This window comes from Equus przewalskii, chromosome 1 (assembly GCF_037783145.1).
Source record: "Equus przewalskii isolate Varuska chromosome 1, EquPr2, whole genome shotgun sequence".
NCBI lineage: Eukaryota > Metazoa > Chordata > Mammalia > Perissodactyla > Equidae > Equus > Equus przewalskii.
The window spans coordinates 32,131,002-32,154,547 of record NC_091831.1 but is presented as its reverse complement, the minus strand read 5'-3'; the positions used below and the strand labels follow the sequence as shown (position 1 = coordinate 32,154,547).

Genomic DNA, 23,546 nt, shown 5'->3' with positions numbered 1-23,546 from the left:
AACCCTATGAAGATGATACCCTCAATTTACGAATGAGTAAACTGAGGCCCAGAGAAGAGAATTAACTTGCCCAGCGTCACACAGCCAATAAGAGGTGTAGCTGGGATTCGAACCCAGGATTGTCTTACCCAGAGTCTCTGCTCTTTCCTGTAAAAAAGGCCACTCTGGTAAGCAGGTACAGCAAGACAGTTGCCTGTACCTGCAGGCTGTTTCCTCCCCCTGGGTTTGCTGCTGGGGTGGAGGGGAGGAGCACAAGAGGACACTCACAGGGTCTGGATGGCCCGCAGGGAGGTGAAGGTGCCCTTGGCGAGACTCTGGATCTTGTTGTCGTACAGGGAGAGAAGAGAGAGGTTCTGCAGGTCCTGGAAGGCATCGGGCCGGATGCAGTTGATCTTGTTGGCGTTCAAGAGCCTGTGGGCAGAGCCAGGCGGGAGGAGAGAGGCACAGAATGGGACTCATCAAGACGCCCGGGGCACCTTCCTCGGCACCAGGCATGCATCATCTCAGGGAGAAGTCCCCGGGAGCGAGCCCAGAGCATCTGGCCCTCTGGATGCCCACTCCATGCAGAGGAGCCGAGAACTCTGACTGCCTCTTCGTGCACAGGGACCATCTTAGTCCACCCAGTCTTCCCTCCTTCCAGGAGCCACTAGAGGTGCCCCAGGATTCTGGGGAAGCAGGGGCCACAGCATAAGGCCGTCTCCCAAAGGCATTCCAGGGCTCTTCTTCCCTCTCGGAGTTCTCCTGGGTCCCCCAGGCAGCCCAGAGGGAGCCTTTGGGTTCTGTGCCTCTTGGATCCCGGGAGAGAACTCTTGCGTGAACTCTCAGGGCTCTAGGAGGCTGAGCTGGGCCTGGTTGTCCCCGTGCAGCAAACAACTCTGTCCCCAGCCAGGCTGAGCTCCTCAGGAATGCAGGCTGCTCTCAGGAGCCTCTCAGCTCAGGCGATCAGCTCTGAGTGTCCCTCTCCCTCCCTCTCTGGCCTCTGCAGGACCCCACAGCCTCTCACAGCTTTGCCAGGTCTGCCTTCCTCCCAGCTCATTGCTTCGAGTAAGTCCCACACCCCAAAGAGACGGAAAAGGCCAGTCTGAGAGGCCAGAGGAAGACTGGCCCCCTCCTTGGGCCCCCCAAAGGACACCCACGGACAGGTCCTTACAGGAGCTGCAGGGTGTACAGGCCTCCAAACACACCCCGGGGGAGGTCTGTGATCTTGTTCCCATAGAGGACTCTGGAGAGAAGCAGAAAGAGAGAGTGAGAGGGCAGCCCTCCGGATGGGGCATCGCTCTGTAACTCCTGCACACACAATGACACCACCTCTAAGCCACCCATGCCCCACATTGTACTGGTGTAGGTGCGTTGTAAGAAGTTGCCAGCAGAGGGCAGTAAAGATCACTAGGAAAGGGTGGCCTCTTTCCAGCTTGCACAAAGGTACCCAGTGGCTAGTGGCGCCGGGACCCCCACTCCTGCAGGAGCACTCTCCCAACGCTGCCCTCACGCACGGATCCCACAGCAGCTGCAAAGCGGCCCTTCAGGAAACCTCATGGGAAATTAACCTGGATCCAAAAGGAATCTGTTCAAAGAGGGGAGAATCCCACCAGCAGGGATAATTAACATATTTTCAAAGAATTACAGCAAAACACTTGAAGGCCAGACGGCACGAGCGAGCGGTATGAGCTCCAGCACGCCAAGCAAGTCTTTCCAGAAACACCAGAAGGAAACAGACCCAAGAGCTAGCCATGCTGAGACCTGGGTGGTGGGATTGCAAGTGGGGTTTTGATCCTGTAGTATTTTCAGTTTTCTACAGTGAGCATGAATTCTGCATATAATTAGAAAAAAGGCAAAGGTTTGCCAAAGGCATGCAGGCAGGATGGTTCAGGCAGACGGTGACAGCATCAAGGGTTCGGGGGGTGTATTCCATTCCCGATATCACCAATAGCCCCTACATGCCACCCCGGTCAACATTCGGTCTGAGTAAAACAGACCGAGAGCTGTCTCTTCAAATGCAGCTTCAAGATCTTTCCTGAAGGGGAGCGCAGGAGCGGAGGCCCTGCAGGGGGGTCAGGCCAGCCCGCATGGGGAGCTCCGGGTGGCTTGAGTGGAGGCAACCATGGGACCACAGCTTGGATTGTACCCAGTCAGTGCCAGGAAGCCTCTGAGACGTGATCAGATCTGCCTTTGGAAAGATCCCTCAGTGGGCTGCGTGGAGAGCGGGTAGGAGGGGGCAGGAGATGCAGCAGTGAGGCAAGATCAGGACCTGCGAGATGGACGCTGTCAATGAGATCTGTGTGCCTGACATCGGTGGAGAGGTGGCTTCGACCAGGTACCCAGGAGCATCAGGAACCCACTGAAATGGGTTATTGTCATGTTCCCATTTAGGAGGAGTTTCATTCACTTCTCAGAGGAAGAGCCCTGCATTTTGGCACGCCACCTCCAGGGTCTGATCGCCTTGGTCAACGATGGTGACCCATCTCCAGCCTGTTAGGTACAGCTGTGTAGGTTGTACACTGCACAACTTAAAGGGTGCCATTCACAATTGGCCCCACCCACTACCTCAGACTCTACTCCCAGAGAAGAGAGTGCACACAGAAGGCGCTGAGCTGGCAGTCTCCTGCACTCCCCAAGGGGGAGTTCCATTCTGTTCCACTTCCCAAGGCCCTAATCTCTGAGAGGCATGTGTCCAGTGCTGCTGAGGGACAGGTAAAAACACTCATTCTTAAGAGTAACAAATGGCCCCTACTGTCGGGGAGCTTGCCCGACCACAGGGTGCCCTGAGCGCACTCCCTGTAGAGACAAAGTGCCGTGGGACCGCAGAGAGTGAAGGGCTTGGTGACCCTGGGGGTACAAGGAAGGGTTCTTGGAAAAAGAGAGATGAAGTAACAGTTCTGAGATGAATTTTTGATGCTGCACAACATTTCATAGATTGACAGGCCCCCCCAATAAACCCTTGAAGGAAAGAGAAGGGAAGTACTGGAGACAGGTGAAGAAAAACACAAACTTCACATCACCCACCACAACTTGGGATCAGAGCACGTTTGGGATAAAAGATACAAGGTGTGGCAAATGTCACAACTGGAGCTGGTGGCCGCTGCCCTTGTGGGTGACCTGGGAAAAGCTCCTCTGTGGGGAGACAAGGCCAACATGAAGGCTGGGCCAAATCAGATGACTGCTGCAAAGAATGCTGGGAAAATCCCCATGGCTGGGAGAGCACCACAGTTGCCAGGGGCAACTGTTCTGCCTAGCTTTCCCATGCACTTGGCCCTTGATTCCCTCTAGCCCTTCCAGCTGCAGAGGGTCCACCAGTGAGGAAGAGGGAGCTGGGCACAGCAACCCTGGACTTTGCAGCCAGAAGGAGACCCACTGAGGCCAGGGTGGGCAAGGGCTGTGGTCCCCCTCCAGCACCCATCAGAGGGACCCTGGGCCCTGCTGGCCTCCCTGGGGACGCCCTGGACCCTTGTGGGAGCCCTGGTGCTGCTACTCACAGCGAGTTCAGGGAGCGGAGGCCCTGGAAGGCATCGGGGGCGATCTCTGCGATCTGGTTGTTGCTCAGGTCTCTGCAAGGTGAGCAGAAGGAGAGAGGGTGGCTGAATCCTTCAGGGGCCACCAGGCCCTGACTGGCCCCCTCTAACTCCCAGAGGCCATGGGAGGGCAGGGCTTTCTTTGAAATTAGAAATAAGGGACCAGTTCTCCCGTCCATCTGAAAAACCCACGGCCACTAATTTCCCCGTGCAGTCAGGCAGGGCAGGGAGCTCCAGCCTCGGTCCATTCCTGACAAGGCTTCACCCTGCATCCCAGCTGTTGCCTAGAACCCCTCTCGCATCCACAATTGCTCCTATTGGTGCCTGAGCTGAAATGAGAGGATGACAGTCAGCTCTGGTCATGTGCCAGATCGGGCTCAGCACCCCATTTAGGCCTCACAACAGCCCTGTGAGGAGGCCACATGGCCACCATCCACACATCACAGATGAGCCTGGCGGAGGCTTGCCCAGGGCCACTCAGCAGTAGGAATCAGAGTGAGACCTGCCCGGGGCTGTGGCACGGTTGGTCTAGGCCCGTTCTCCTGCCCCAGGCTGACTCCCAGGGGGCAGCGGGAGGCACTCACATCCTCCGAAGCTTTCTGTAGGGAGAGAAGGCTCCTGGGGGGATGGACTTGATCCCGTTGAGCTCCAGGCGGCTGCAGAGAGAGAACACAGAGGAAGCCCAGGGTCAGGTCGCCCCAGCCCCAGCTGTTGCCTGCTGGGCTCGCCCACCCAAACCAGGCCCTTTGCCCCTGCTGCGCCCGCTCCCACCTCCATGTGGAGTAGATGGGCTGGTACAGGCAGAGAAAGGGGCTACTGTGAGTCAGGATCCATCATCCCAGGCTGCTGTGGCTGACAGTGGCTACGACTGATGCTAATGCTGACTGATTCTAGCAGACTCACCCAGCTCGGCTGGACAGATGGACCACAGAGGGACACCCTTCCCTAACCCTCCAGAGTCGCCCAGGCTTAGGCAGAGAGCTCAGCCCAGCCAAGGCAAACTGTGTCTTCTCCATTTGCTGAGGGGCCTCAGCAAGCCCTGGGGTGGTGCCTGTTCCAGCCCTTCACAGGACCAGCAGGGCCTGGCCTAGCCCGGGGGCCTGTGTCCCAGCACCTGCCCCACCCTGTACTCACATCTCCGTCATGGTCTCGGGCAGGTTGGCGGGGATGGCGGTGAGGCCTTTGCCACGACAGTCCACGATGCCATTGCTGCAGGTGCACATGGCTGGGCAGGAGCCCGAGGAGAGGGTGCAGGAGGGCACGCGCCCAGCCTCCCCCTGGCCTGCGGAAACAGCAGGCTGTGACCTGGGTGTCCCATGTCAGCACCTCTGTCCCCAGCTGCACACTGATGGGTGGGGACAGGGGACACGGTGCTTTTCTTGATGAGGATGAACCAGCTGAGGTCACCAAGAACCACGCTGTAACTGTGGGTGCCCAGCACTTCGCCGGTACTTGTTTGAAGTTTGCTGATCTTGAATCTGAACCTAACAGGGCTGCAAGACACTGTGAGTCACACACTAGGAACTCCTGTCTAGATTCTGGAGCTCCGGGTCCTAGTCCAAGTCACTCAACACTTCTGAGCCTGAGTCTCCTTGTCTGTCACCAGGGATGACAAGGACTATGTTTTTTGAGTGCTCACTCTGTGCCACATGCTGGGATAAGTGTTGTACATGCAGCATCTCATTTAATCCCCCTGCTCAGCTCATGAGGAGCATGACATTATTGGGGCCATTTTAAAGGTGAGAAAACTGAGTCCTTGATATTCGTTCATTTGCATATAAACATTTTAATTGAAGTATAAATTATATAAAGTGCACTATCCTAAGTGTATAACTGGCTGAATTTCTACTTACAGATACACTCACGGAACCGTGCCCCAGACACGGAACATTTCCGTCACCCAAGAAGGCTCCCCCGCCCCTTCCCCAAGGTCACCACTATTCTGAGATCTATCACCAAGATTTGTTCTGCTTGTTTGTGGGCTTCACATAAACGAGATCAGACAGCAGCTTCTCTGGGGTCTGGCTTCTTCTGCTCAACATTAGCTCGTAGAGTCGCTTGTGGTGGTGTGTGTTTCAGTGGTTTGTTCTTTGTCATTGCTGAGTAGTAGTCTAGTGTATGGACGATTAGTGGATCCGTTCTCTTGTCGGTGGACATGTGGGTTGTCTCCAGCCCTGGGCTGTTAGGAGAAGCCCAGGATATTCCTGGAGGCATTTTTGCAAAGCATGTGCATGTACCCAGCAGTGGAGTCACAGGGTCATGGGGTAGACAAATATCAAGCTTTTGAAGTTTCTGTCAGACACTTCTGCAAGGTGCAATCCCATTTACACTCCCACCAGCATTGCCACCTTGAATCCTTCCCTTGGCTACCCTGAAGGTGGGTGCCCAGATCAAAGGAGACAAAGCTACGAGAACTTCTGGCAGACTGTGAAAGTGCCCTTCGAAGGAAAGGGGATGCCAGGGTGAACAGACTCCAAGGAGAAAAGATGCCTGAAGCTAGAGACCGAGGCCCTCCAGATGCAAAGCGAAAGGCTCCATTTCAAAATGAAAATTGTCCAACCCCAAAACCTGCAGCAGCTGTGATGGCTCAGAGGGGCAGCCTCAGCCCCAGCTCTCCTCACACGCGAGTACCTACCCATGTGTGCTCACACTCAGACACTCACACGCTTGCACACTCGCCTTCACACACTCGTTCTCTCAATACACATTCACACAGACTCACTCTCACACACACACTTTCTCACACACTCTCATACACACTCACACAGACATACTCACACACTCATATACTCTTGTACACACTCACACACTCACACTCACAGAAGCCCAGAACACTGCAGTGTTCAAGCACAGTCTCGGGCGCTGCCAGTGCTGTGGAGGAGGTGACAGCCGCCCCCTCCCCAGAGCCTCACATTGAGGAGAGGAGGCCGAGCCCAGTAGGTGCTTCCCCTTCAGCTGCACGTGGCTGGCAGGCTCAGAGTCCACAGACTTGGGAAAAATGGGCAGCCCCTCATCCTCTGTTGTGAATCTGAAAACCTTTCATTTGGGGCCGGCTCGGTGGTGCAGCAGTTAAGTGTGCACGTTCTGCTTCGGCGGCCCCGGGTTCGCCAGTTCGGATCCCGGGTGCGGACATGGGACTGCGTGGCAAGCCATGCTGTGGTAGGCGTCCCACATATAAAGTAGAGGAAGATGGACATGGATGTTAGCTCAGGGCTAATCTTCCTCAAAAAACAAAAACAAAAACAAAAACAAAACCCATTCATTCACTCAGCAAAGATTCCTTGAGCATTTCTGTGCCAAGCATGGGCCAAGTGCTGAGGAGATCGCCGGAAACCCCAACACGCGTACTCCACGTGCTCATGGAGCTTCCAGTCTATCGGGGACCTCCCCCAGGTCAGAGAAGGCTCCCTGGGCTCTGGAGGGTAAAGAGGAGTTGGCGGGCAACAAGGTGGGAAGGGAGTGCCCAACAGGGGCACAGCCTGTGAGAAGGCCAGGATGGGAGGCACCTGCTCCAGGAAGGGCAGAGGTGGGCATGGCCAGGATGCAGGGAGTGAGGAGGCACCGGGTAGGGGGAGGCCGAGATGAGCTGGCCCCAGCCTTGCAGAGCTGGAGGGCAGTTTGGACTCTCCAAGCACGGGGCCCCGAGTATAAAGCAGCAGTGACCTGTGCAGACTTGTAGGTCCTTTTAGGTCTTTCTGGTGCAGCATGGAGATCGCAGGAGCGGGAGAGGAAGTGGGGTGGCCAGTGGGGAGGCTCTCACGGGCCCCCAGGTGGGAGATGGAGGGCACAAAGTCTGGAGTCCACCTTACCTCAAACCGAGGCTAGAAGGCCCAACTCAATGACTCTTCCAGGTAGCAGGTGAGGCAATGGGAGGAGGGGAGAGGTGGGAATGGGAGGGGCAAGGAGGGGGGAGGTGAGAGGGTGGAGGAGGGTGGGAGGAGATGGGAGGAAGCATTGGATGGCAGCAAACAAACTAAAGCGTGGGGCAGAGGGGACGATGGTGGAGGAGGCAATGGGTGGGGGCCAGGAGAGGTAGAGGGGCAGGAGGGATAAAAGAGTGGAGGCAAGAAGTGATACATAGGGACAAAGGTGATAGATGAGAACAGGAGATAATGGAAAGGGCAGGATTGGGAGATGGGAGGGGACAGGAGGTGATGAGTAGGGACAGGAGGTGATAGATGGGGACCAGAGGTGGTGGGTGGTCCAGAAAGTGATAGATAAGGACAGGAGGTGATGGGTGGAAAAAGGAGGTGAAGGGTGAAGACAGGAGGTCAGGGGTGGGCCAGATTTAATGTATGGTGACAGGATGTAATGGGAAGGAACAAGAGGGGTGGAGGGAGGTGACAGGAGGCAGTTGACAGGCAGCCAAGAGCCCCAGCTGGGCCTACACCCACCTGAGCAGCTGAACTCGCTCTTCTGGACCTCGGCCACGTTGAGGCCGCGCAGGCTGGCGGGGCCTGAGCACTGGGTGAAGAGCCCGATAGTCGGCCGCTGCCTGAGCCACTGCGAGAGCCAGGCCAGGTGGCAGTCACAGAATAGGTGGTTGGAGTGCAGGCGGCTGCAGGGGGACAGGGCGGCTCACAACCCACCTGGGTCCCCAGCCCCCAGCCAAATAGTGGGAACTCCTCCACCTGGGCAAGGGCTGAGCTGCACTGGGCCCAGGCCCGGTCTACACCGTCAGCTGCACAGCTCAGCCCCAACTTGGGGATTATCTGAGCAGCGGGAGGCTTCCCGGCAGCTGCCCCCTCCCTGCCAGCACGCTCGGGGGTACCCCTGGGCTGGAGTGTGCCCAGAGGATATCGGTTCACCTCACTGAGCTCACCCAGACCCATGCCCCAAATCACACAACTCTTTTCCAAACACAAAGACAAATCATTTGTCTCCCAAGGAAAAGTCAAATATAAATGACATTCAACGGCCTTGTATTTTAGATCACCTCCCTCCCCTCCGACTCCAGTCAGCCCCCACCCTGGGCTGGCCGCTGAGGGTGCAGAGGAGAACGAGCTCCCCCACTGCCAGCGGAAGCCTTTGCCCCCTCTCCCCACCACCCCGGCACGGGTGCCCCCAGGCTCACTCACAAGGTCCGTAGCTTGGGCATGTGGTTGAAGCTGGACACAGGGATGGTGCTGATGTTATTGTTGTTCAGGGTCCTGAATGGGAACCAGAGTCATTTCGAGTCTGCCCCACAGGAAGTTACGTGGGAAGGGACAGCGCTTCACTCTGACAAACGGGCAGACTCTCAAACCGTGTTCCATGGTCTGCCCTTGACGGGGAGCAGCACTGGGCTGGACACGGGGGCTATGCCGGAGACCAGCAGACACCAAGCCACCCACAGGGAAAACCCCGACCTGAGACAGTGATTATGGGGCAGCTGCATCACAGGCTCTGAGTCAGGCAGGACAGGGGAGATGGAGCAAGGAGAGGGAGGGGATGCGTGCAGGCTTGGGCTGACTTGGGAGAAAGGTTGGAGGGTTTAGACAGACAGAGGGAGAAGGGGGAGGCATTCCTGCCTCAGGTGTCAGAAACTCCTTGAAGACACAGCCACTCGCCCTGGGCCACATCAAGAGCGGGGAAGGCCTGGGTCACGCTGCTGTGGCAGTGACCCCAGGAGCGTGTGTCCTCCCATCCTTGGTGGCACGTCTGGGAGAGCAGAGAGCATGGCCTCCGCCCTGGGCCTGGAACCCGCCTCCCCGGTCTCCTGCCTCCTGCACTGCTCCCAGGCCCCGACTCCAGCCACCTGGGCCTTGGCCCCTGCGTTAGGGGGGCTCTCCATGCTTCTGCCTCCCTTCCCAGACTTTACTTACAGCACCTCCAGCCCCCGCAGAGCTCGGAAGGCCCCTTCCTCGATGCAGCTGATCTGGTTCTTGTCCAGCTGTCTGTGAAGCAAAGGAAAGTTGTAGAGCAGAGGGCACGTGGCCCAGGGCAGGCATGTCTGCACGTTTTGATCACGCATTCCATTAGTTTAAAAAACGAGAGGCCTGACCCCAGTCATTTGTGCAGCACATGCATGTCTATCCCAATAGTGAACGATAAAAGCTTAAACTATTTCTTATTTTTAGTTAAAACAATAAATATAAAGAAAAGTTACATTATATTCCTCTACCCAACCTTGCATATCTCCTGGGGAGCAGGAACCACCCCTCAACTTCCCATTTTGGAGACCACCTACAAGGGTGCTGGCAGCTGAAAAATGAGGCTGTCACAGGAGCGGGGGCAGCCAGAGCTGGCAGACTGATTTTAGCCTGAGCGCCAAGGGCGACTGACGAGTGCGGCTACCTGGAGTAAACCGCAGCTGCGATGGGGGCCCCCTGGGAAGGAAGGCAGTGATTCATCACCAAGGTCTACTACAGGCTCTGGGGGGCGGAGGGGAGGGGTGAAAAACACGCCAGGCATTTGTCATCTCTGCGGCAGCTAGACTTCGGGAAGGTGGGAAGCCTGGACCAGAATAAATTTGAATATGAGAAATAAACCATTACATTTAAATAGCATTTGGCAAAGTGTATTTATTTCCATATCTCATTTAAACCTCAGAACAAGCCTGTGAGGTAACTATGATATCCCCATTTTACAGAACAACATATCAAGGGCCAGTGAAGTTAACTGACTTGCAGCAGCTTATACCACATGTACCTGGAAGAAGAGATTCAAACCCAGCCCTCCCAAACCACTGGAGGGCAAGGGCACAGAGACTATCCATTTAAACGGACGGAGAACATCACCCAAGCACCCCACAGTTCATGACACTTCCAGTCCCCAAAGGTTGCCTGTTTCCTAGGACCCCAGAATGTTCCAGAAGACTTTGCTGGCACCAGCCATCTCAGAACTCAGACCAGCTCCTTGGCTGCCTGGACCACAGAGCACAGGGAGACCCTCAAGGACGATGCCAGGGGCGGCCCTGCAGCCCCCGAGCCCCTCTCCCTCCCAGGCCTGTACTCACAAATTTTTGAGATCTGTAGCTCCGCGAAAAGCTTTCCTGGGGATGGCCTGGATGGTGTTCTCACTCAGGTCCCTGGGAGGATAAAGCCAGAGGGAGAGAAAACATTGGTCAGAAAAGATTTCTCCAGAGTGCCCTGCTGAGTCAGGGAGCTCGGTGGGCCACACAGCACCCAGACCAGTCTCAGCTGCATCCCAGTACATGGGCCAGGGCTGGACACACCTGGTACGCATGCGCTGAATGAATGAATGAGCTGCAGCTCGTCCCAAGTCACTCCCCTTCTCTGGGCAGAAGGGTTGCAGCTGGAGGGAGAAGCCTGGGACACTGGTGACCCCAACCCTGCCTGCCAGACCCACAGAGGTCAGCTCGTCCCTGGGGCATCATCCAGAGATGCAGAGGGGCAAGCAAAGGAGGGGCTTCTTGACGGCCCGCAGCCGCCCTGGGACCTGGGGCGGGTGTACCGGCATCTCACTCTGTGTTTTACTGATCAGGAACGGAGTCTCCAGAAGAAGGCACGACTGGATCCCAGGTAACCCAGCCAGAAGGTGGCCAACCCAGGTCTGAACTCCAGGCTAGTCTGACTCCAGATCCTGTGCTCCCGGGGACTGCAGGGAGCAGAGCCACCACTGAGAGCCTGGGCCCACAGCGGGGTCTAGAGCAGGCTGGCCCAGGGGCTCAGTGCAGCACCCCTGCCCTGCGGCTTCATCACCTCCCCATTATTAACGTCCTCATGTGAGCGAGGATGCATTGCAGGGACTCTGCAAATCCCGGGCCTCTGCGAGCCCCAGGCCAGCTTCCACTCCCAGGCAGGACTGGGCCTCTGGCACCTGTCCCCCTGTCTGTCCCTCCCTCTCTCAACACCCTCCCTACAGACTTTAACAAACGCCCCTTTCCGGGGGAGCTTTTCCTTCCAACAGAGGACGTAGCGACTGCTGCCGTGTTCCGAGCACAGCTCCCCAGCTGCATAGCCCAGCACTTCACACGCGTGAGAACTTGACCCTCACACTAACTGTGGGGCAAATACTGTTCCCATGCCCAGTTCACAAAGGAGGAAAGGGAGGCTCAGAGAAGTTAAGCAGCTTCTTCGAGGGAACACAGCTGGTGTTCCCAGCTGGTGGGTGGTGACCCCAGAATTTGAACCCAGGCAGTCAGGTCCCAGAGCCTCCCCTTGCACGGCAGCCCCGGGAGTGGGAGGTGGAGTGGGAACTGTTACCTCGCCCATTTTGCAGAGGAGGGAACTGACCTCAAGAAGCTAAGTAACTTACCCAAGGTTAGACCAGGATGGGGCCCAGGCAGTCTGCTGGAGAGCCCTGCATCGGACACATCCGGCAGCCAGGGGCTGACTGTCCTGACGTGAGACCCAATGCCAGGCAGTTTGGAGGAGCCCCAGCCCCTTCTCCTGGGCCTGGCCCATGGGGGTCTAGTCATCCCTTTCAGCCATTCACCCCACAGGTCCCAGGGTTCACTCTGAGCCACGAGAACACGGCCCCCAAGGTCCCCAAGCGCACCGTCCCTGAGCTGTGGGAGCTGTTCCCCCTCTGTCTGGGTTTTCCTGCTGAGACAACAAAACAGAAGCGCCACAGCAGAGCGCAGGGGGCCCTGAACTCAGAAAGGCCACTTCGAATCCCGGCTGCCCCACCTCCTGGCTGTGTGTCTGTAGGGCAGCCCTTTTCCCTCCTGAGCCTATTTCCTCATATGCCAAGCAGGGGAATACAAGCCCGGCAACGACTGGCCCCAGGCCCCCAGCCCTTCACAGAGCAGGAACCAACGTCTGTAAGCTCCCTCCTCTCCACACCCCAGCCTTCCTGTCCCCTAGCCGCCCACCTGACCCCAGGCACCTGTGGTCCAAAGGGGCTTTGTGGCCATCAACACCCCCCGTTCCCTGTCCTCTCTCTCTCTGAAGGAAGGCGTCCCAAGCCTGTGACACAGATACCTCTCTCTGCTCCCAAACTGAACAGTCTTCCATTCCAGCCTGTGTCCTCCTCCACTCTCACCGGCCTGTCTGCGCCCCTTAGTGCAACCACGTTAATGCAACAGAAGCACCAGGCTCCCGCAGGTGAACTGCTGCCTCTTCCTCCCAGCGGGCAGCTTTTGGTGGTTTTAAAACATGTCCACACATTCTCTGACATTCTTCCCTTCCAAAGACGGAGCCTAACTCTCCTCCCCTTGAGTGTGGAAGGGACTTAGTAACTCAATTCCAAAGAAGAGAATATGACGGAATAACTTCTGAGACTAGATCGTGAGACACGCAGCTTCGTCCTTACTCTCTCTCATATCACTCCCTCTGGGGGAAGCCAGCCGCCATGTCACAAGGACACTCAAGCAGCTCTCTGGAGAGGCCCACAGGGAGAGGAACTGAGGCCTCCTGCTGAGCCAGCACCGTTTGCCAGCCATGTGAGGGAGCCGTCAGGAAAGCAGGTGCTCCAGCCCCAGTCCAGCCTTAAGATGATGCCGCCTGCTATTATGGGAATGTCTGTGTTCCCCCAAAATTCAGGTGTTGAAATCCTAATGCCCAACATGATGGTACTAGGAAGTGGGGCATTGGGGGGGGTGCTTTGGTCATGAAGGGGGAACCCTCGTGAATGGGATTAGTGCCCCATGAAAGAGGTCTGAGAGAGCCCCCTTGTCTTTCTGCCACATGAGGACATGGCTACGAGCCAGGAAGCGGGCCCTCACCAAACACCGAACCTGCCAGCACCATGATCCTGGACTTCCCAGCCTCCAGGACTGTGAAAAATAAGTATTTCTTGTCTATAAGCTACCCAATTTATGTTTTTTTCTTTTTTTTTTTTTCAGGAAGACTGGCCCTGAGCTAACATCCGTGCCCATCTTCCTCTACTTTATATGTGAGACGCCTGCCACAGCATGGCTTGACCACAGCAGAACATGCGAACTTAACCGCTGCGCCCCCAATTTATGGTATTTTTGTTATAGCAGCCTGAACAGACTAAGGCACAGCCACAGCCAACATCTTGGCAGCAATCTCATGAAAGACCGCCAGCCAGAACCACCCAGCCACCTAAGAAAGTGTGAGATAATAAATATTTATTGTTCTTTTAGGCACTACATTTCGAAGTAATTGGCTACAGAACAATCAATGACAAAAACAGTGGTGTTGGGGGGAATGGTCGGGGAGATCAGAGGCTTGGAAGTTGTGCTGGAAAGCATAGTGCTGCCCGAGGGCATGAGGACCCCTGAGAGCCTTTGAGGATGGCAAGGCCATGCTTAGACCGGATGTGAATGAACTGAAATATGTTGGAGACTTGGCTCCATCATTTCCCTCTTTGGGCCTCAGTTTCCTCAATTGTCAAATGCGTAGGCCAGAACAGATGATCTTGAGCACGTGGGCCCACCACATGCGGAGGACTCCAAGACATAACAAGTGAGGCAGTCGCTTCTTAGGGCATCTGAGGTCCCGGGGGAGGGGAGGTGGAGGGGAGGGAGAGGGGAGCCCATTGCTAATGAGGAGTGGGATGAGAGAGGATGGACCCGGCCACCTGCCTTCTCCTACCTGCAGGGAGTCAGGGAGAATGGGGCATGTATGGTGAGGGCAAGAGGAGGGCAGGGAGGGGCAGTGGACTGGAGACTTCTGCCAAGTCAGGAAGATGAACACACAGAGGGTGGGGACCTCCAGCGGGACCCTCATCCGGTCCCCAGCCGGCAGTCTGCCCTTCTGCCACGCCTGGGAGGGAACGCTGCACCAGCAACTCACATCCATTATTCCGTTTAATCCTTACCACAACCCTGCAAGGAAAGTTTTTTATTTGCATTGATTAGTTTATTGATTGAGGCCAACCTTGTTCCAGAAAGGCTTTAAGGCAGCTTATAGGGATTTATAAAACAGCAAGAGAGCAGGAGTGAAAAGTAGGGCAAAGAGAAGAAGAAAAATCAATAGCAGATACCAAGAAGGCAGCACCACGTGACCCACACCCCTGCTAGGTCCGGGCAGAGTGTGGGCTCTGGGCTTTCTGAAAGCAGAGGTGGAAAGGGGGAAATGGCCAGTTAACAGCGTCCTCAATATCCGTATAAATGTAAATGGACCAGTTTCTCAGGAGTATAGCGGATTTGGGCACTAAGATGAGACAAGAATTTCTCCAGTGGTTTTCATAAAAAAATAACAGTGTGGCCTAATCACTAACACTAGAACCTTATAACAAAAGGGTTCCAAGTGTCTGTTTGTTATAACAGCTTTGCATCAAGGTATGATGCAGGAGAAGCAATTTTATAAGGACTCACATGGGGGCTAAGTGGGGAAGGGAGGGGAAGGGACAGTCTGTGCGAGGGCAGGAGCCCTCACAGAGGGCACGATCCAGGAGGAGTCACTCAGGTTTGCCTGGAGCGAAAGAGGATGTGGGCAGGAAAAGGCTTTGCAGGCCAGAGAAGGTGACAGCTTATACCAGAGAGGGGTGTGCTCCGATGGCCTTTTAGACTTGACTCTGGGGCACCAGCGCTTACAGAGGAAAGATACTGCCCCCAGGCAGGCAGGTGATGGGACACCAAGACCCAACCCATAAGGTGAGGGTCCAGGGGTGTGTGTGGACCCACTCAGGTCCAGCCCACAGCAGTGAGCAGCTCACACTGTTAAAATGAGTAAAGGAAAATGAATTAGAGACACTGGAAGAGGCCAGCCTCTGGACCAGATGGGTGCACCTTGGAAGTCTGAGGAAAATGTGGCATGCTGGCCACAGAGAGGGTGTGGAGAGAGCCTGAACTCCCCATTGAGAAGGATCCAGATTCGATTCCTGCTTCTACCATTTATCAGCCATGGGGCCCGGAAGGAACACACCAGGGGGCTTCAGTTTCCCTATTTGTAAAATGACGATAGAAAAACCTACCACACAGGGGTTTGGAGAAGATTAAATGAGTTCGTGTATTAAGCTTCTGTCCTAGTACCTCCATCTGGCAATATTTAAGAAATGCTGGCTTTCCTCCCACCTTAAATGCCAGCCAAACCCTTTCCTAAGGTCTTGCCTGCTGTTTCCAGTTTGCTCACTAGGCTGCGCCAGAAGCCTTCCCTGGACTCGATGTCTTCCCAGCCACATCCCAAAGGAAAGAAAGCTATTCTTACTGGTTTTGCTCCAGCTGACCTCCTACGTGGTCAACAATTGTCTTGTCTTCCCAAACCTCTCTGAAATAAAGTTTCTCATCTCCATTTCCACCAGGTTGACATGCAAACCCAAAAGGCACCACCTCCATCCTTCCTCACCGCATTTTCCCGGGTCCTGAGCCTCCTTTACCTCCCTCAAACTTGTTCATTTTTGCCCCATCCTCCTCCACAGTGACCTTGTCACAGGCCCCGAGGTGAGGAGCATGGCCTGGGGGGTGTCGGGGAGAACGAGATACACGGAGAGAGGCCATCCCAGAAGAGGGAGGATTCTGGAACTGGAAGGACAAACCAAAACCGGGAATAGCTGGTGGGCTGATCCTGGCCCCAGAAGGAAGCAGAGGCGCAGAGCCATGGGGCAGACAGGGGTGCAGAAGGAAGTCCCGGGCAGACAGCGAAAAGCAGGTTCCCAGGACAAGGACGCAGCAGCCAGCCCATGGACAGGACTGGGGAGATAAACACAGGCCTGGGGACAGATTCTAAGCGTGAGGATGAGGTCCTGGATTTCTGACAAGCTCCCAGGGGATACGGATGCTGCAGGTGCAGGAAGTACACACTGGGAGGCCAGGGCGTACAGGAGAAAGCCCACAGCTGAGTGACACAACAGTGACTTGGGTTCACAAGCCCTGGCTCGCGCACTGAAATCATGTGGCCTTGGGTAAGTCACTTAACCTCTCTGACCTCAGTTTTCTCATCTGTAAAATGAAGGTGAGAAGTGGCACCCACCTCGCAGGATCTTATGTGACAAGTGCTGTGTTCTCACCTTTGCCTACTATTCCACTTGTACTGATTTCCCCAGTTCTTCAAATCCCTCCTGCCTAAGGACCTTTGCACTTGCTGTCCCTCTGCCTAGAATATTCTTCCTCCACTCTTCACCCAGTAAACTCCTATTCATCCTTCACACTTCAATCTATAGACACTTCCCCTGATGATCCCTCTGCTCCGGGCTCCCAGGACCCACGTGCTTTTCCTTCTCAGCACTAATCCAGGGTTAGACTGAAATACTGAGTTTCGGTTAACATCCCTCTCCCCCTCCAGACCATAATCTCCCCAGGGCACTGTGTCTTTTCTCCCCTAATGCAACCCTGGACCTGGCACACTGCACGGGCTCAGTAAATCTTAGCTGAATTGAAGTGGAGTAGCTCCTTATGTGACTGTCTTGCTCCAATCCTTCTGCATTTTCCTGAACAAAACAAGGAATTAGGACAGGCTGTGTGGCTGAGATGGGGAGGCGGGGGCTTGGAGCGGGACAGGCTGGCTTGGCGTCATCACCGTGAGAGGACACTGGCACCTGCTCTGCCTGATGGGCACGGATCCAGTGGGATGTGGGCTCTGAGACGAGGGCGGCGCTGGAGAAAGCAGCACTGGTCGTCGATGCTGTTCAGTCCACTCAGGCTCTCCTCCCCTGTCCTCAGGGCATATGACTAACCCACTTCGGTTTATTATGAGCATGAGCAGGTGCTTTGGGTGGCCTCTAAGGAAGGTGAGCAACTCTCCCAGGACCCCACAGGAAGAGAGGGAACTGGGGCCCCTGAGAGTCCACCCTTGGGGGTTCAAGGTTAGGGTCCTGCCAGCAAAGGTCCCCCAGCCTGAAGCCCAAGCTCAAGGGCCCCGAGCGGCAGCCCCTGGGCCTGGGAGCATCCCAGTGACCCCAGCTGGGTCCGAAGAGGGCAGCCAGGCCCACGCCCGACTCAGGCACCGTCCCAGGGCCCTGCTCCTGCCGCGCCGCCTCCGGCACACTTGTCAAGCCCTCCAGCCTCTGCCAGGGCTGCTGAAGCACGGCTGGGAAGCCGGGGTCGGGACCCCATGTTCTCGCGGCTAATCCCCCTTCACGCTCTAACCAGATTGGGCCCTGCTGGCAGACCAGCCTCCCAGGGGATCAGTGACGGGCCCTGCTGGGGACCGCTGGGGACCAGCCAAAGCCCCACTCGGCACAGGGTTCCTGCCGCCTGCTGGCCCACCTACTCCCACTGCAGAGCTCGGAGCCTGTCCAGCTGCCTCAAGCCACACAGAGGATCTGGGCCACCTGGCCTGTCCCCTCGTCCCTCTGCAGCCTGTCTGGTTACCCTGAGCCCACCAAACAAGGGGCCTGACTGGCAGGGAACTGGGCCACCTCACCTCACTGTTGGATTAAGGACTCAGCCCCAGAGCAAACAAAACCAGCTGTGTCCCCACCAAGGGGCCTCATGCAAGTTTCATACCCCCTGAGCCTCAGTCTCCTCCTCTGTCCGGTGGGAATAATCTAGGGGTGGTGGGGCCTAACCGAGGCTATGTGTGGCGCTCTGGGTCAGGGCTGGCAGAGTCGGTTGCCATTGCTTGTACTTTATAATTGTCCTTATGGGGCTCTGTGTTCGGGTGGGTGGGGGGCGGCCAGGCTTGAAAAATCCAGGACTGGGAATCAGGAGGGTGAGGCTTGAGGTCAGCTCCGCCACCAGCCGCTACATGATCTCAGTCTCGCCTTCCAACAGCACTGACTCCCAGCGAGGTGGGGAGGATTGAATTGCACACTGTGGGGGTCACGCCCTCCACACCCAGCATGGGCAGCCTCACACTGCTGCTGCTGGTGGGCACACCAGGAGCCCCACAGCGGGTGACTCAGCACCCATGTCTCAGGCACCTGGACCAGCGTTGGCGGAGCCACCTGGGAGTTTGTTAGAAATATGAACTTTCTGGCCCCACTTACTGAATCAGAATCTGCAGTTTAGCAAGACCCCTGGGCGATTCATATGCATATTAAAGTTTGAAAAGTGCAGCATCTAACAGAAGGAAGTCTAAAAATGTTTTCTGTCCCCAGATAGGGGGAGAACACACTGGGCTGCAGCCCCTGTACCTGACCAGCGTTTCAAAGCAAGGGGCACAGGCACCACCTCCTCTTCTTTGGAGCAGGGTGGGGGGCCTTGAACACAGACACCCCCCGTGGGCAGAGAGAGGGAAAAGCAGCCTGTGACCCATCCCCTGTGGCGTGCCACTGCCCACCTTCATGGGGAATGGAAGAGAGGGCAGCAATGATGGCCACTGCATTGGCACACTGCCCCCCATGCATTCCTGCTGGGGCTGGGGCAGGTGGACACTGTCTGAGAGCATTGGTAAGAACCAGGCTGTGGTACTCAGCTCCTCTGAGGAGCTCAGGAGTCACCGCTCCAGCTCCGGGCCCCAGGCCTGGGCTGGGAGACAGAGCCCCCTGGGCTGCTCTGCACCCAGGCCCCCGCTGCAGGATGAGCTCCCAGGGCAGAAGTTGGTGGCGCCCCCTATTGGGATGCCGAGGGGCTCCTGGGATCTGGCGGGAGCGTCCCTCCCTTGTCTCTGCCTGTCCTTCCAGCCCTCCCTCAAATCCCACTCTTCCCACCCAGGAGGGAAACAAATTCTGCGATTTCCCCTCCCCGCCCTGCTCTCCCCAGCCCATGGCGGGACATTCAGGTGCCCCAGATCCACGTTGTGTGGGCGTATTACATGTGTGTGCACAGGTCCCCAGGTGCCCTTCAAGGTAGGTTGTTGAGAGGCATTTGGTGATAAGGACCTGAACCTGCCGCCTCAGGCTGCGACCTCAGGGCAGGGACCAGGGCTTTGTCACTCCCACATCTCAGGTCCTCCCAGGAGATGCAGACTCACAGCTTCTCCATGGCTGGTTCTCTGTGTGAATGAGTTTGTTTCATCACCTCCAGAAGTCAAGTTTGGGTAGGGGACAGGGGAGGGTGCTGAAGAGACCAGGGAGCAGTGTCAAAGGGACACATGGGTGAGGTGAAGGAGGAACTGGTCCCCTGGCCAAAGACCTACTTTCCTTTGGTCTTGGGCCCTGCCCCCCTGCCATGGTCCAAACAAAGGAAAGACCCCAGGGAGCTGCCCCTCCCTCCTCCTCTGAAGTGGCCGGTCCCCAGTCCCCCTTGCTCATCCTTGTGTGCTCTCCCGACCCCTCTCCTCTGCTCCCCTGATGCCAGAGTCAGGCCAGCTGGAGTAAGCGGCTGAGAAGCCAGTGTCCCCAAAGGAAGCCTCAGTGAGGGTGAGGCTCTGATCAGCCAGTAGCTGGTCTGGGAGGGCAGCCAGGTGACCTGGGTTCAAAAGGAAGCTCAGGGGCCGGCCCGGTGGCACAGCGGTTAAGTGCACACGTTCTGCTTCAGCGGCCCGGGGTTGGCTGGTTCAGATCCCGGGTGGGGACATGGCACCGCTAGGCAAGCCATGCTGTGGCAGGCATCCCACATATAAAGTAGAGGAAGATAGGCATGGATGTTAGCTCAGGGCCAGTCTTCCTCAGCAAAAAGAGGAGGATTGGCAGCAGTTAGCTCAGGGCTAATCTTCCTCAAAAAAAAAAAAAGGAAGCTCAGCCCCAACTGGCTGCCTCTTTGTGCCTCAGTTTCCTCTTCTGTAACATGAGCTTACAAGGGGAGTAAATAAGGGAAGGTATGTGAAAAAATCCAGAAGACCATCTGGCACTCTGTAAGTGACAATCAATTGTACTTTGGTAAGGCTTCCAACTACCCCGACTCGTTGCTGGGCGGTCCAGCTCTGTCCCCTCTCCTCCTCCCTCCTGAGGCAGCTATAAGATACATGGAATCAAAATACATGCATGCTCTGTGAGGTTTTCAGGTTTTAAAGAATGTTGAACACCCCCTTCCCCCAGGGAGCTCCTGCAGGTGGTTTTGGAGGCTGACACCATGGATGGTGGGGTTGGAGGTTTGAGGAGAAAAGGGCTGGTCTGAGTACCCAGTGTGTGCCAGGCGCTGTCGGCTGGAGAGGTGCCCTCCCTTCCCCGCCGACCATACCGCCGGAAACCTGCACATCCTCCGGGGGCCGGCCCCCTCCCTCCAGCCCCGCAGAGTTAATGTTGCAGAAACCTCATTAGGAAGAGACATTAAGCAGCCCCGGATCCCTGTGCCATAAAACCAGCCTGGGGAGCGTTTCCTTGAACCGGGCTGTTTGCTATGCAGCCACTGAGCATCACTGCCAGTCAATTCCCACAATAGAGTCATCAGAGGAGATGCATGCAGCCCACAAAGACCACGGAGCCTTGCCAAGGAAAAGCTGCTCAGAGTCCCAGTCAGGAGCGAGCTGCTCGGGGAAAAACAGGAAACAGAACCAGCAGGCCCAGGTCTCAGCCACCACAGCAAGAACAGAGTGATGGCAAAAGGTCGGCTGAAGCAGGCAGGGGGAATGCAGGCCGCTCCGCATTTGAGTGACAGGCAAGGAGGCCGTCACTGTACTCAACCACCACGCACAGAGCCCCAGGAAGCCCCAGGTGCTCTGCTGAGTCCTAAGCGGGGGTGCACTGGGGGAGACAAGGCTCTTGTCCTAGACACCTACAAGTTGTTAGGACCAATAACTTCAGAGAGTCCCAGCCTAGAGGCACAATGATGAGGATGCAGCAGGAGACAGAATCAAAATAAAGAGGAAAGAACATGAGTCAGACAACCCTGGGTTTGATTCCAAGCTCCACCATTTACAGCCTGTGTGGCCTTGGGCAAGTTACTCAACCTCTCTGAATCTGAATCATGTGTAAAGAGAGTTAATCTCAGCTCCCTTTTGCTGGGTTGTGGTGAGGACTGAATACCACATGTGCATTTACATAAAGCACAAAAACAAGCAAAACGAATCTATGCTGTTAGAAGTCTGGATGGTGGTCACCCACGGGGTGGGGATTAACGACTGGAAGGAGGTACACGGGGCTTCCAGGTGCCCATGATGTTTTCCTTCCTGATCTGGGGCTGGCTACACGAGAGTGTTCACTTTGTGAAAATTCAGCGAGTTATAGATATGAAGATACATAACACAGAGAGAGAAAAGTTGCACTTTTCTGTAGGTATGTTATACTTCAATGAAAAGTTTTCTAAAATAACATGTAAAGCAGTAATTCCGTGTGCGGCGCTTTGCAAGAATTCAACAAATGCCAGTGCCCCGCCTCCCTGATCCCCCCTGGAGGAGACAAATGGAGAAAAAATCTTCCGAGGTGACAAACACTCGAAGAACTGGGGCTTACAATTGTAGGTGGTGGGGAAATTCCAGGCTGAGGGGAAACTGCCCAGTGGACACTTCAGGGGAAACAACGCCCACCCCAAAGTGACGAGGGGCTGGGGACCAACTTCCAACAGCTGCGGAGGGAGAGAGTGGGCACCGGGGTGCATGCACATGCTGACTGCTGGGGGAGGATGCTGCATCCCAAGGACGAGGCGTCTAGACCTCAGGATCAAGCCAGGCGGGGGGGGGGGGGGGGGGGGGCGGGCTGGAGAGGCGAGGACTTGGGGGAAACCAGGGCAGAAGTAGGGAAAACGAACCAACAGAAGGGCCTTCTGAGCAGGTCTGGATTCCTTTTCCACCTTGTTTCAGGTAGGGGTTAAGGCAGTTTTAAGAATACATTATAAAATGGAGCAAGATAACAGGAACCAGAGGAAGAGTAAAAAAAAAAAAAAAGAAAAGAAAGAAAGAAATGAGTAGAAATACCAAATGAGAAAGAGAAGCACGCCCTACAAAAGACTTTGCATCTGCTACAAATGGGCGCTGGGCTTCTCCCAGCCTAGGGGACGTCAAGACTGATGAGCAATTTACCAGGTCCGTACATGAAAACAAGCTTGGGAGAGGCGTGACCTTTCCTGGTTCTAAAACCAAGCATGGAGGCCTCCCACGGGTCCCTATGAAGAGGCAGCCATAGCATGGAAAGGCAAGACCCTCACCAGCATCCCCAGAGGAGGCCCAAGGACGCTAGGTCACCTCCTTCTGAGTCACTTCCCCAGAAGCCCAGTCACAGATCAGCCAGTTCTCCAAAGGGTTAATTTGCCAAATTTCTTTGTTTCCTTTACCAATTTGGTTTTAATTGGGTTGCTTTCCATTTGTCTTCACAACGACCTGTTAGGGGCAGTTGGGTTACCCCTGCCCCAGCTCCCCGCAGTTACAGGAAGAGACCAGGACAGGGACTTCACTAATTTACACACCAGGGCAGAGACAAATGGGACAGTCCTTAAAATGGCTATGATAAAGACAAAATGCAAACCAGTTGACTCACACCAAATAGTTAAAGGAAGTAAGTCAATTTGATGAATTGGTCATTTGACAAATTGGCCATTCAGTGAATTGACTTTTGGCAAACTGGCTTTTAGCAAAATGACATTTGGTAAATTGGTCTGCTTCTGACACAGCAATGTGTTTCACAGGGCAATTACTCACACACTCCCAGTCCAGACTCACGGCCTGGTACCAGAGCTCAGAGAAGTCATTCTGCAGACGGGTCAACCCCACACCATCTAGGACACTGCTCTCCACTGGACTGGTTTAAGCCAGGGTTGATTTCAGAATATTTTGAGGGATGCATGCCCTGCACAGCGTGCAGGCCATCCTTCATCTGTCTCGTTTTGTTAAGCTCATCTAGACTCTGTGGGCAGACTCTGTGTGTTCTCCCTGATAAGGATGTGGGAGTAGGATGGGCAGGATTCAATGTGGTTTGGGAAGATAGAGAACCAAGGAGAGGGGCAACAGGGCTGGGCAAGTAGAATCCAGGCTGTGCTGGGGAAGGGGCCTCCACTCAGGGCAAGTGACCAAGTTCCCAGTGTGAGCTTCCCCAGAGAAAATTCTGAGGCCCTGGCAGGGCAGCCCATGCCAGAACAGATGTCTCATTGAAGCCTGTGGCAGGAGCAATCCACCAAGGAGGCCAATAGAGTACCACTGAGCCCCGGGGGCATTCCCAACCCTCTCTTCCCTGGCCCCCAAGGGAAACTGCGGCCCATTTCTTTACCAAAGACCTTGCCATTGTCTCTAGTCCAAAAGACCCCAACTCCCTCCCTGGTAGGCAGAAAGACAGAGCCCTGCCATGTTATGGGGCAAGGAAGGTTTCTAGGCCCGGCTGAGTGTGACCTGCAGGTGGTCACAGCCAGGAGAGCTCAGAGGAGCCAGGAGGAGAAGCTGTCTGAGGAGCTGTCCGTGGTCCTGAACCCTCTCAGCAGCTCTACCTCTGGGCAGGACTAAACACACACCTTGGAGCCTAGCCACCTCCAACCTTACCCATACAGCCCCCACTCCA

General features: G+C 55.6%; 1 protein-coding gene across 2 annotated transcripts in view; it reads right to left on the bottom strand.

Annotated features, from left to right (window-relative positions):
- SLIT1 (slit guidance ligand 1) overlaps nt 1-23,546 on the bottom strand; it is a 182,657-nt gene that overhangs the window by 53,171 nt on the left and 105,940 nt on the right. For both annotated transcript variants that reach the window (XM_070560152.1, XM_070560146.1), the window contains exons 5-13: nt 10,447-10,518; nt 9,314-9,385; nt 8,588-8,659; nt 7,904-8,067; nt 4,644-4,791; nt 4,094-4,165; nt 3,474-3,545; nt 1,151-1,222; nt 268-411 (exon numbers count right to left, since the gene is read on the bottom strand). In XM_070560152.1, coding sequence (XP_070416253.1) covers nt 268-411; nt 1,151-1,222; nt 3,474-3,545; nt 4,094-4,165; nt 4,644-4,791; nt 7,904-8,067; nt 8,588-8,659; nt 9,314-9,385; nt 10,447-10,518 — 888 coding nt within the window. The remainder of the gene's footprint in view (nt 1-267; nt 412-1,150; nt 1,223-3,473; nt 3,546-4,093; nt 4,166-4,643; nt 4,792-7,903; nt 8,068-8,587; nt 8,660-9,313; nt 9,386-10,446; nt 10,519-23,546) is intronic.